At 48.4% G+C, this 12,959-nt stretch overlaps 1 protein-coding gene across 1 annotated transcript; it reads left to right on the top strand.

Moving 5' to 3' along the window:
- The first annotated feature begins 5,789 nt into the window (after window positions 1-5,789).
- atp6ap2 (ATPase H+ transporting accessory protein 2) lies at window positions 5,790-12,350 on the top strand. The gene is made up of 9 exons (XM_056437925.1): window positions 5,790-5,868; window positions 6,835-6,965; window positions 7,074-7,202; window positions 7,981-8,076; window positions 8,156-8,293; window positions 8,605-8,658; window positions 9,990-10,139; window positions 10,239-10,358; window positions 11,493-12,350. Exons 1-9 carry the CDS (start codon window positions 5,796-5,798, stop codon window positions 11,685-11,687), a joined length of 1,086 nt encoding a protein of 361 aa, XP_056293900.1. The 5' UTR covers window positions 5,790-5,795; the 3' UTR covers window positions 11,688-12,350.
- The last annotated feature ends 609 nt before the right edge of the window (window positions 12,351-12,959 follow it).

Below are 12,959 nucleotides of genomic sequence, written 5' to 3'. Positions count from 1 at the left end.
GCTCCACACAGGGCTCCACGGAGGGCTCCACAGAGGGCTCCACGGAGGGCTCCAGGGAGGGCTCCAGGGAGGGCTCCAGGGAGGGCTCCACAGAGGGCTCCACAGAGGGCTCCACGGAGGGCTCCACAGAGGGCTCCAGGGAGGGCTCCACAGAGGGCTCCACAGAGGGCTCCACGCAGGGCTCCACGGAGGGTTCCAGGGAGGGCTCTACAAAGGGCTCCACGGAGGGCTCCAGGGAGGGCTCCACAGAGGACTTCACAGGGGTAGCGGACCAGCTGGAGCGGATGGGTTAGCAGCATGAAACTGGATCAGACTTGCTTCTCGCTTTCTTCAGGATGAGAGAGATACCTTCACGCAAAGATCCAGAGGTGTTTGTTTAGTTTTTTTTTATAGTGTAGCTGATTTGTAGCATAGTGCACTTTCAGACTTTTTTTCTTTCAACTATATTAAACATGTTTTACTGCTCCTCACCGACCGAGGACTTTGTTTACTGTAAACTGTGCTGAAGGATGCCCCCTGGATGTATTTCTTTATGAATGAATATCTTTACAGACACCAGGTGTGATTTGTTATCACGCCATTTCTTTCCCCCCTTACCCAATAACCGTTAATTTATTAGACCTTTCCCCTGGGCATGACTAACTCATCCTGTCATGGTCCTCGCTAGAGATTCACTGCTTCTCATCGAAAATGAATGGGAGCAAGATGCTACGGTCGTAGATCCAGAACTCTTAAAAAAAAAGAGAGGTTTCCCCCTTTTCAGCAGCGTTGTAGTGGCTCCCTTCTTTTAACCCCTGTATCGTCATCTCAGACCAAACTTTGACACAAACAGTCGGATTCTTCTTTTCAGACTTTTCCTCCTCAGCATTTCCTGTCTTGTTGAGGGGATTTAATTGTTTTTAAGTGAAACTTTGAAAGGGACTGTGGTGAGCATGGGTCGTCATTCAATCAGAGGATCGGCGGTTCGATCCCTGACTCCGCTCGTCCATGTCGATGTGTCCTTGGGCAAATTGCTCCTGTGTGAATGTGAACCGGGCTCAGGAGAGCAGGGGGCTGGGCAACTGGGCGACGGGGGACACGGGGAGCTGGGGGTGGGATGCGAGGCGGCAGCAGGGACCGGCGGGGTCCGCGGCACAGAGGCCGTGGGAACCGACAGGGCTGCTTCGGATGTTTCCAGAGTCCAGTTCAGCAGACCGATGTGAGAGTAGTATCAATCTTCTCAAAAGGACCAACGCTTTGAACACACAGCATTAGAGATGGCTATTGATCAAAGAAAGCATGTGCATATGAAATATAAAATGTGTATTTGCATTATTTTATTGGTGTGACCTTATTGTATGTGCTCAAATGTAAAGACCAAACACTACAGAGGTTTCTCCTGCAGCTTTCTGAGTAAGAGCTACTTACCATGGGAACCAAGGGGGCGGACATCTCTGGACCTCATTTTTAACAAAGAATAATTTTAACAGGTTATTGGCTGTCACATTGTTTCTCCCCACAAGGATGATATTTGGTAATATCTTTTATTCGACTGCCGCTGTTCTCCTCTCTCATGTCTCCATCCCTATGCCACCTCATGGGTAGAGACACTAATCCGCTGATCCCCTGCAGCTGAGGCCAATTAGGGACCTAAGAGGGACCAATGAAGGAATGGGCTGCAGGTGAGACGGGCATGAGGACCAGGTGAAGGGAACGAGGGATGATCAGGTGAGACGGGCGTGAAGACCAGGTGAAGAGAACGAGGGATGATCAGGTGAGATGGGCGTGATGACCAGGTGAAGGGAACGAGGGATGATCAGGTGAGACGGGCGTGAGGACCAGGTGAAGGGAACGAGGGATGATCAGGGGAGACGGGCATGAGGACCAGGTGAAGGGAACGAGGGATGATCAGGTGAGACGGGCGTGAGGACCAGTTGAAGGGAACGAGGGATGATCAGGTGAGACGGGCGTGAGGACCAGGTGAAGGGAACGAGGGATGATCAGGTGAGACGGGCGTGAGGACCAGTTGAAGGGAACGAGGGAAGATCAGGTGAGATGGGCGTGAGGACCAGGTGAAGGGAACGAGGGAAGATCAGGTGAGATGGGCGTGAGGACCAGGTGAAGGGAACGAGGGATGATCAGGTGAGACAGGCGTGAGGACCAGGTGAAGAGAACAAGGGATGATCAGGTGAGATGGGCGTGAGGACCAGGTGAAGGGAACGAGGGATGATCAGGTGAGACGGGCGTGAGGACCAGGTGAAGGGAACGAGGGATGATCAGGTGAGACGGGCGTGAGGACCAGGTGAAGGGAACGAGGAATGATCAGGTGAGACGGGCGTGAGGACCAGGTGAAGGGAACGAGGAATGATCAGGTGAGACGGGCGTGAGGACCAGGTGAAGGGAACGAGGAATGATCAGGGGAGACGGACGTGAGGACCAGGTGAAGGGAACGAGGAATGATCAGGTGAGACGGGCGTGAGGACCAGGTGAAGGGAACGAGGGATGATCAGGTGAGACGGGCGTGAGGACCAGGTGAAGGGAACGAGGAATGATCAGGTGAGACGGGCGTGAGGACCAGGTGAAGGGAACGAGGAATGATCAGGTGAGACGGGCGTGAGGACCAGGTGAAGGGAACGAGGAATGATCAGGTGAGACGGGCGTGAGGACCAGGTGAAGGGAACGAGGAATGATCAGGTGAGACGGGCGTGAGGACCAGGTGAAGGGAACGAGGGATGATCAGGTGAGGGCGTGAGGACCAGGTGAGGAACGAGGGATGATCAGGTGAGGCGGACGTGAGGACCAGGTGAAGGGCGAGGGATGATCAGGTGACGGGCGTGAGGACCAGGTGAAGGGAACGAGGGATGATCAGGGGAGACGGGCGTGAGGACCAGGTGAAGGGAACGAGGGATGATCAGGTGAGACGGACGTGAGGACCAGGTGAAGGGAACGAGGGATGATCAGGGAGACGGGCGTGAGGACCAGGTGAAGGGAACGAGGGATGATCAGGGAGACGGGCGTGAGGACCAGGTGAAGGAACGAGGGATGATCAGGGAGACGGGCATGAGGACCAGGTGAAGGGACGAGGATGATCAGGTGAGAGGGCGTGAGGACCAGGTGAAGGGAACGAGGGATGATCAGGTGAGACGGGCGTGAGGACCAGGTGAAGGACGAGGATGATCAGGGGAGGGCGTGAGGACCAGGTGAAGGGACGAGGATGATCAGGGAGACGGGCATGAGGACCAGGTGAAGGGACGAGGATGATCAGGTGAGACGGGCGTGAGGACCAGGTGAAGGGAACGAGGGATGATCAGGGGAGACGGGCGTGAGGACCAGGTGAAGGGAACGAGGGAAGATCAGGGGAGACGGGCGTGAGGACCAGGTGAAGGGAACGAGGGATGATCAGGTGAGACGGACGTGAGGACCAGGTGAAGGGAACGAGGGTTGATCAGGGGAGACGGGCGTGAGGACCAGGTGAAGGGAACGAGGGATGATCAGGTGAGACGGACGTGAGGACCAGGTGAAGGGAACGAGGGATGATCAGGGGAGACGGGCATGAGGACCAGGTGAAGGGAATGAGGGATGATCAGGTGAGACGGGCGTGAGGACCAGGTGAAGGGAACGAGGGAAGATCAGGTGAGACGGGCGTGAGGACCAGGTGAAGGGAACGAGGAATGATCAGGTGAGACGGGCGTGAGGACCAGGTGAAGGGAACGAGGGATGATCAGGTGAGACGGGCGTGAGGACCAGGTGAAGGGAACGAGGAATGATCAGGTGAGACGGGCGTGAGGACCAGGTGAAGGGAACGAGGCATGATCAGGTGAGACGGGCGTGAGGACCAGGTGAAGGGAACGAGGGATGATCAGGTGAGATGGGCGTGAGGACCAGGTGAAGGGAACGAGGGATGATCAGGTGAGACGGGCGTGAGGACCAGGTGAAGGGACGAGGGATGATCAGGTGAGAGGCGTGAGGACCAGGTGAAGGACGAGGGATGATCAGGTGAGATGGGCGTGAGGACCAGGTGAAGGGAACGAGGATGATCAGGGGAGACGGGCGTGAGGACCAGGTGAAGGGAACGAGGGATGATCAGGTGAGACGGACGTGAGGACCAGGTGAAGGGAACGAGGGATGATCAGGGGAGACGGGCATGAGGACCAGGTGAAGGGAATGAGGGATGATCAGGTGAGACGGGCGTGAGGACCAGGTGAAGGGAACGAGGGAAGATCAGGTGAGACGGGCGTGAGGACCAGGTGAAGGGAACGAGGAATGATCAGGTGAGACGGGCGTGAGGACCAGGTGAAGGGAACGAGGGATGATCAGGTGAGACGGGCGTGAGGACCAGGTGAAGGGAACGAGGAATGATCAGGTGAGACGGGCGTGAGGACCAGGTGAAGGGAACGAGGAATGATCAGGTGAGACGGGCGTGAGGACCAGGTGAAGGGAACGAGGGATGATCAGGTGAGATGGGCGTGAGGACCAGGTGAAGGGAACGAGGGAAGATCAGGTGAGACGGGCGTGAGGACCAGGTGAAGGGAACGAGGGATGATCAGGTGAGACGGGCGTGAGGACCAGGTGAAGGGAACGAGGGATGATCAGGTGAGATGGGCGTGAGGACCAGGTGAAGGGAACGAGGGATGATCAGGTGAGATGGGCGTGAGGACCAGGTGAAGGGAACGAGGGATGATCAGGTGAGATGGGCGTGAGGACCAGGTGAAGGGAACGAGGGATGATCAGGTGAGACGGGCGTGAGGACCAGGTGAAGGGAACGAGGGATGATCAGGTGAGACGGGCGTGAGGACCAGGTGAAGGGAACGAGGGATGATCAGGTGAGATGGGCGTGAGGACCAGGTGAAGGGAACGAGGGATGATCAGGTGAGATGGGCGTGAGGACCAGGTGAAGGGAACGAGGGATGATCAGGTGAGACGGGCGTGAGGACCAGGTGAAGGGAACGAGGGATGATCAGGGGAGACGGGCATGAGGACCAGGTGAAGGGAACGAGGGATGATCAGGTGAGACGGGCGTGAGGACCAGGTGAAGGGAACAAGGGATGATCAGGTGAGACGGGCATGAGGACCAGGTGAAGGGAACGAGGGATGATCAGGTGAGACGGGCGTGAGGACCAGGTGAAGGGAACAAGGGATGATCAGGTGAGACGGGCGTGAGGACCAGGTGAAGGGAACGAGGGATGATCAGGTGTGAAGCAGGATCTGGAATGACACGAGAGTTTGTAAAACAGGCAGACAGGATGATAACAACTCATACGAGAAGGACGGTGTGAAGCTGAACTACAGAGTCCCTGTTTTGGGAAATAAATGTTGTTGTTAAATGTTTCACAAACTAAATTGTATTCATCTCAATTGTATTGGGCTGTGAATATATTACAATAAAACAGGACAAATAAAACTACCTGCATGATAGATGCCACTAGAGGATAGTGGGACATTTTATTTGTATTGAGGTTTTGGAAGGCAACCCATTTGTTAGTTTACAATTAGGATTTATATTAAGTATACCATTGAAGGGATTCATGGTGGAATGTAGTAATGTAATATAACAGTTGCGACTCATAACTAAATAAAAACGAATGTTTTTTTTGTATGTTCAACAGAATTATTTAAAATTCGTGTGCACTACTCTCACTTATGTAACATGTTGGAGTTCTACTCGTTACACAGAAGGCCAGTTCACTCCATTTCACTTTGGTATTGCTACGTTTACTTCAGAGCGAAAGACGAGACTTCGTGACAGATATCGTCCCATGATGCTTTGCGGTATATTGAAGCCCGGTCACGTGACCACTGCTGCGCCAAGGAGAAAGATGTCGCTGACAGACAGAAAGATGGAGGCTGTACTCTCCGCGGCGGTTGCCCTCTGTTTCCTGCTCACACCCGGTGAGACAACGATAGATAACAACGATTCAGTGTTTGTACGGAAAGATTTTCCCGAGACAAATATAACATAAAAGCTTCACGCGTCGTTTGCGAACGACAACCTAGCTCGTTCCGTCGTTAGCCATTTAACGTTAGCTCACACCTGACGCCAGGTGACGTCTCGCGTGAATGAGTGGAACAGTATGAATGTGCTTGTAGTGTTGGATAATTTCATCAGCTTGAGCTTCCAACACGCGGGTAAATGAAGTAGCGCATCACACTGTTAGCTCGATGCTAACGCTTAGCGCTGGCAGTGCGCGTGACAATGTGTTCCTCTCGCTGTAAAAGGCTCGCTCCGTGCTTTTAAGAGACAACATTGGAGATAAATGTCCTTTGATGTGCTTCCTCGTTGCTTGTTGCTCATCCACTCGAGGCTGTCATGTGACTGAACGGGCACTTCCTCTTTAACGTTCGTCGTCAGCTGTCACGAGCCTCCGTCCGCGGGGCCGTGACGTCATCTTCACTCTGACCCGTGAAGGCCAGTCAGGCTGGAAAGATGGTGTTTGCCTTCGTGTAGTAAATAGTATTGACATTCAAAATAAAATTCTGGATAAGACTAAGATAATATTATATAATTCCCACAGCGGAATATAATCTATATAGTGTCTGCTAGATTTTGGAATCCATCAAGCAAAATAGTTTATTTCAATCTCTGGTTCACACTAAAGTGAAGAAGAAAAGGAGATGTGTGGCTCTTATCTGTTGCACCATCGCTGTGAAATAATAATATTCAAATATACACTACTACATATACTACACTACTTTTTCCATCTTTTTGTGAGAATTGTTTCGGACGCCATAGTGCACACATGTCACACTGAGAAACTGTTGAGTTAAATATCCAAGCTTGAGACGATATGTTTCTAAACTCTTAATTTGCCACATGTTTTACTGGGACGATTGACCGTCTTCTCATTTTTCTCACAGGTGTGCATGGAGACAGCTTAACGATTCTGCAGTCTCCAGAGTTTGTGTCCTTCCAGAAAGGAGACTGGCCCGTCTCTGGGGAGAAGATCCCTGACCTGGTGGCTCTGACCATGGGCTTCTCCGTTCAAGAGGTGCGTTTTTATCCTGGATGCTAAAGTTAAACACGTCAAATACAAACGTGTGACGATGTGTTGTCTTCTGATGGTGCCAGCCTTCACAATGAGTGTCTCTCTGTACAGGACCTGTCGTGGCCGGGCCTTCAGGCCGGCCCGTTGTTCCAGCGTCCCCGCGCCAACGTCCTGGTGGTGGTGAGGGGCGTGGACAGCCTGGCGCTGCCCCACAGCGTGGCCTCCTACCCCCTGGAGAACGTGAGTCTGACGGGGGAGACGGGGTTATGTTGTGCAGCAAATACTGCTTTAACCCTTGTGTTGCCTTCGAGTCATTTTGACCCGACTCAATATTACACCCTCCCCCCGCCTTTGGGTCATTTTGACCCGATTCAATGTTTCACCCTCCTGTTACCTTTATATTTACTAACATATTTTACCCTTTGGGTTCAATTTGACGCCAGCAATTAAAACCTCCAGAAAATTATTAGAATTAATATTGTTTTCCAAGTTTAAGTGTGAGGCACTTTATGTTTGTTTGTTGACTACTGAAAGAACACCGACATTAAACATTGAATGGGGTCAAATTAATCCTAAAGCGGGGGGAGGGTGTAATCTTGATTCGGGTCAAAATGACCCTAAGGCAACACAAGGGTTAAGTATGCATTGGAGATCAATGGTCTTCTTGTTCTTGTTCTTCTTCTTCATCTTCTTCCTTATTACTTCCTCTTCATCTTCTTCCTCCACTTCATCTCCTTCCTCCTCTTTCTCTCCTTCTTCCTCTCCTCTTTCTTCCTACTCTTCTTCTTCCTCCTTATTTTTCCTCTTCATCTCCTTCCTCCTCTTTCTCTCCTTCTTTCTTCCTCTTCCTACTCTTCTTCTTCCTCCTTATTACTTCCTCCTTATTCTTCCTCTTCACCTTCTTCCTTATTACTTCCTCTTCATCTCCTCCTCTTCCTACTCTTCTTCTTCTTCCTCTCCTCCTCCTCCCCCTTCTTCTTCTTCATCTTCCTCTCCTCCTCCTCCTTCTTCCCTGCAGCCGGTACCCTTCACCTTGGATAGCGTTGCAGAGACGATTCACTCTCTTTTTGCCGAGGACACCCCTGTGGTGCTGCAGCTGGCCCTCAGTGAGGAGGTAATGCAAATGTGCTGAGAAGCTCACTCGCCGTTTCTGCCATCGCGCCTTTAAAAACAATGTTTGTTGTCTTTCTCAGAGGTTGTACATGCTGGGCAAGGCCAACGCTGTGTTCGAGGACCTCCCCGTCACCCTGCAGCAGATCCGTGCCCGTCTGTCCCAGGACGGCTCTGTGCTGTCCTCCCTGCCACTCAACTCCCTCAGCAGGAATGCAGAGGTCAGCCTCACTCCGAACACACCCGCCATTCTTTAAAATAGGTTCTTTACAGACGAACTGGTGACAGCCAGCATGACATGAGGACAACTGAACGATAGCCTCATTTTTTTACCCCCAGAAGATGGTGTAAACATGCATATTCTCATGCAGTTGGCACACCGTGTTTACTGGCGTGATGATGGCACCCCCATACCGTCGTTTCTGGAGAGTGAACAGATTTACCTGATTGAGATTGTTTTGGTCCACTTGAGTCCTTGAAATGCATCCAGAGTTTCTGCCTCTCTTACCTTTAAACCGTTTCTGCTCTCCAGGCTGATTTGCTCTTCCTGTCTGAGGTCCAGGTCCTGCACGACATCACAGCTCTGGTAAGTCGGCCGAAATACGGATGAAAATGAGGATAGTTTTTTCAAAATTCAGGGCTATGACACCCAACTCCCGTATGGTTCTCTACTTTGGTAATATGACAACAGGTACTGTGTTCGGGCCGTGGTTCTCAAACTTTCTCAGTTGCGCTCCACAACAAAAATGTAACTAAATGGTTCATGACAACTTTTTGTGACTGCTTTTTAAAATAATGGAATAAAGAAAATTGCATTCACTTTTAATTAAACAAGATTGCTCCATCAGACAAACACAAACAAAAAGTGCAAACACTTTGTGAGAACAATGCAAATAAAGTTGTGCAAAAAATAACTAATATTTGGCAAATAGCTTATTGTGGCTGCAATCAACATGTTTGGCACTGGATATATTTACAAGTTAATAACAATAAAGTGCAACCTGGGAAAAACTAAACTAAACGAGTTCAAATATTTGTCTATAAAGATTTTTTCTGTGTACACTAAATATCTTTTCAAAACTAAATTATTATGTGAGCCATCAAGTTGTATCAGTATTAGTTCAAATTCACTCAGATTCTCAAAGGAATCAATATTCTTGATCGAGTCTCCTGACTCACATCTCAGCTTCAGTGAAACCTGATCTGGTCTGCAGCTGAGGAACCGCTGCTCTGCCTGGAAGATGAAGATTTAATTCATTCAGCTTTTTAAATATGTCACTGAGATAAATTCATCAGAAATTATTCATCAGCAAACAAATTTTGACTCCAAAAATGATTTACATGTGTAACATTATGGAGGTAAATAAATGATAAACTGAGTCCGCCTCCTCTTTGCAGAATAATATGTGTATGGATAATGTGTACAATTTAAATAGTATTGTCCTGTATGTCACATGTGACGGATGTTTAGTGTCTCTGATCTCAAAGACTCCTCGTTTCCTCGTGAGAGCCACCGAGCTTCATGTGAGGCAGCTGAAGAGTGAACACAGTGGTGCCTTCAGGGACCTTGTTTTTACGAAATTCATCACGCTGATAGCATCGGTCAAACCCTCGTGTAGTTCACGGCACATCTAGCGCTTCTCTGTGTATGACAGTGTGTCCACTGCACATTTGAAGAGACACTCTGACCAGCGCCTGCTTTCCTTTTCCCGCCATGGTCTGAGAAATGAGAGGACGGAGCAAACCAGGCCCCTTTTTATTAAATTTGTTTATTTCTCTTGCGGTTGTTATCATTTGTTCTTATTTCTGTATTTATTCCATCTGTGGTGAAAAGACAACAAAAAAAGTGTTAAAAAGAAAGCGAGGACGGTTCTCGCGTCGCGGCTCAGACGTCTCTGTCCTCTTCCCCTGCTGCAGCTGCAGAGACACAGACACCTGGCGAAGGACCACTCGCCTGACCTGTATTCTCTGGAGCTGTCTGGTCTGGAGGAGCTCAGCCGGCTCTACGGCCACGACTCCCCCCAGTACCGCGACGCCACCGCCATCCTCGCCTCCGTCCTGCAGAAAGTAAGGAGAAGGTCTCCCCGGGCCTCTTTTTACAGTGCCTGCTCGGTTATTTTAATTTCACGTCTCTACATAATAATACGCGTGTCTTCTTCGCTGTAGTTTGGAGAGGATGTGTATGGTCTCTATGGCAACAGCGCCGTGGTGGAGGTCGTCACGGTGAAGACCTTCCAGGCTCCTTTGACCAGGAGGTCCCGATCGATCCTGGAGTCCAAACAGATCGTAAGTCTTGCTCACGGTTTGCCAAACGGAAGTTTAATGTACTCCCATTCAGGCGTTTATTAGAATTTATAAAAGTCAGCAGAATATTAGAAACGCCTCTTATAGTGCAACACATTAACACCTCCTGTAAAATAGATTTAAAAACCCTGAACATTATTTATTGCAGGGCTGTTTAAGAACACATTAGTTTTAGTTGGAGGTACTTAATATCGACTTAATGTATGCTTGCTTTCATTTCCCCGTCCCTTCATGTGTAATCATAAGAAGGTTTTTATATGATGAGGGCTGTTTATGACACTTTGATAAGATGGACTCCTTCAGAAGCCCATTGTGTGCCATGATGTATGAACCATGGACAGTACCTGCTGGGTCATATGATGGTTTCATGTGACTCCAGGATGGTTTTGGGGTCTGCAGGCAGCGCTCTACACAGTAATGGTGGCACGCGGAGGTGTGAACCTCCTCTAGGAATGTAGGTGCGCGTCTGGAGATACCGCAGGCCCTGTGACAGTAAATAATCATCTGTGCAGAATGGATGACACACTCCCTTCACTCATGTGGGAAACAGTTCTCACTGAAGCACACCTGAAAGTGGATCCTCACATATGCAACAAGAATGGGCACTCGGTAGAGCGCATACCTTCGCATATCCCAAGATTGGGCATTGAATTATGAACATTATGGCATTCGTTGCATGCCAATTGGATAAAAATTCATCACGCTATGGTAAAAAGAAGATTTTTAGTTTCTCATGACCTTGACCTTCGACCCGATCGATCCCAAAATATAATCAAATGGTCCCCGGATAATAACCAATCATCCCACCAAATGTCATGCAATTCGGTTTAATACTTTTTGAGTTATGCGAGTAACACGCATACAAATAAATAAATACACGGCGATCAAAACATAACCTTCCGCATTTTCAATGCGAAGGTAATAAAATGTTTTTATGTCTCTATAACCAGGGAGTGCTTTATCAGTCACTAGTGGAATGGGGGCGTGTCCTAGTCGTCTTTTTATTAGATCTCTTCAGGCGGCACACTCGCATCCGGTTGGGTCCTCCATGCTCGGTGATGGACGTCCGGCACGGCAGACGCTTATATTTTTAAATATTCGTTTTCTGTTTTGCAGAGCAACCCCGGCAACCCTTACAACCTGGCCTACAAGTACAACTTCCAGTACGCCGTGATCTTCAACATCGTGCTGTGGCTGATGATCGCTCTGGCGCTCGCCGTCATCGTCGTGTCCTACAACCTGTGGAACATGGACCCGGGCTACGACAGCATCATCTACAGGATGACCAACCAGAAGATCCGGACGGACTAAGTCCTCCGCGTGTCCCTCTGGATCCCTCTCGTGAATGTTTGTGTTTTGTGTGAGGTCTCGTTTAGTGGGGGGGGGGACAAACTGTGACAGCTTGATGGGAGGAAGTGGCGTAATGCTGAGTCACCTCTTTGTTTACATAGCTGGCAGGATTACGGGAAAAATAAATCCACTTTTCATTAGTGGTTACATGAAGCGGTTTGATATCCTCCACTGATATATACGCCGAAGCATTCAGACTTCCTCCCTTCAACCCCGGCTCACATCATTCCTTAAGACTTAAACTCCTCACCAACTACGTTTCATTTGTTTCCCCGGTGATTGCAACTGTATTTTTATTGTAAAAATAATATTGTAATATGAAAGAATGAGTCTGGTTCGTGTGTGAAATTGCCGTGCTGGTCTTGCCGTGTGAAATGTTTTAAGTTAAATAAAGTCTGTGTATATATTGAATATACAAATGCAACTAAGAGAAAAGTTCTGCGCTCTTAATGTGAAATCATTTGGGCAGTGTTTAGTCCCCGCTGGGTTTTCACCAAACGCTGAATACATATTGGATTCCATGAATAGTTGATCATTGTGTAGTTAGGATTGGACAAGAATAAATGAGGCTCTGTAAATTGCAATAATATGCTTGACAATAAATTATTAAATGTATCACCCCGATTTAAAGTGGCAGTGTTTCATTTTGTTTTCATTAATTAAGCAAGTACTGAATTTACTGAAGAATCTGTTATGTGTATATGTATATATATATTATAAAGTTTCCCACAAACTTTTTGGCTTGTAAACCATATGTATTTATAATATGTATATGTATATATATATATTATATAATGTATATATATAGACATTCCGCTTTGTATATACTTTAAGTCACTTTCTTAAACTTCTTAGACTGTTGCACTGTTTTGCACTGTTTGTTTTGTACTACACTGTTTTGTTTTTGTTTTTGTTTTGTATTGTTTTGTAATGTATATTTTGTGTAAACACACAGTCACTTTACCAAGTCAAATTCCTTGTTTGTGCAAATTTACTTGGCCAATAAAACCTGATTCTGATTCTGCTATATTATATATATACATACATATATATGTATGTATATATATATATATATATATTAGTAATTATTAATTAACTGAATGATTCCGCATTTGGAGTAATGTTGATCCCTCTTTCTTTTCGGCAGCTCTCACGTCGATCATGTTACGTTGCGTAGTGTGTCACAGCTCAGCCAATCGGAGTACACTCGAACGCTTTAAGTCCCGCCCCCTT

Source organism: Pseudoliparis swirei, chromosome 2 (assembly GCF_029220125.1).
Source record: "Pseudoliparis swirei isolate HS2019 ecotype Mariana Trench chromosome 2, NWPU_hadal_v1, whole genome shotgun sequence".
Taxonomy (NCBI): domain Eukaryota; kingdom Metazoa; phylum Chordata; class Actinopteri; order Perciformes; family Liparidae; genus Pseudoliparis; species Pseudoliparis swirei.
The sequence above is the reverse complement of the archived record's forward strand: the minus strand, read 5'-3'. Positions and strand labels throughout refer to the sequence as shown.

Bases quoted from the DNA above. Each gene is read 5' to 3' on its own strand.
- atp6ap2 (XM_056437925.1), top strand. From the start codon at position 5,796: ATGTCGCTGACAGACAGAAAGATGGAGGCTGTACTCTCCGCGGCGGTT. The intron at 8,294-8,604 runs GTCAGCCTCACT...TCTGCTCTCCAG, and splicing joins CCCTCAGCAGGAATGCAGAG to GCTGATTTGCTCTTCCTGTC. The intron at 10,140-10,238 runs GTAAGGAGAAGG...TCTTCGCTGTAG, and splicing joins TCGCCTCCGTCCTGCAGAAA to TTTGGAGAGGATGTGTATGG.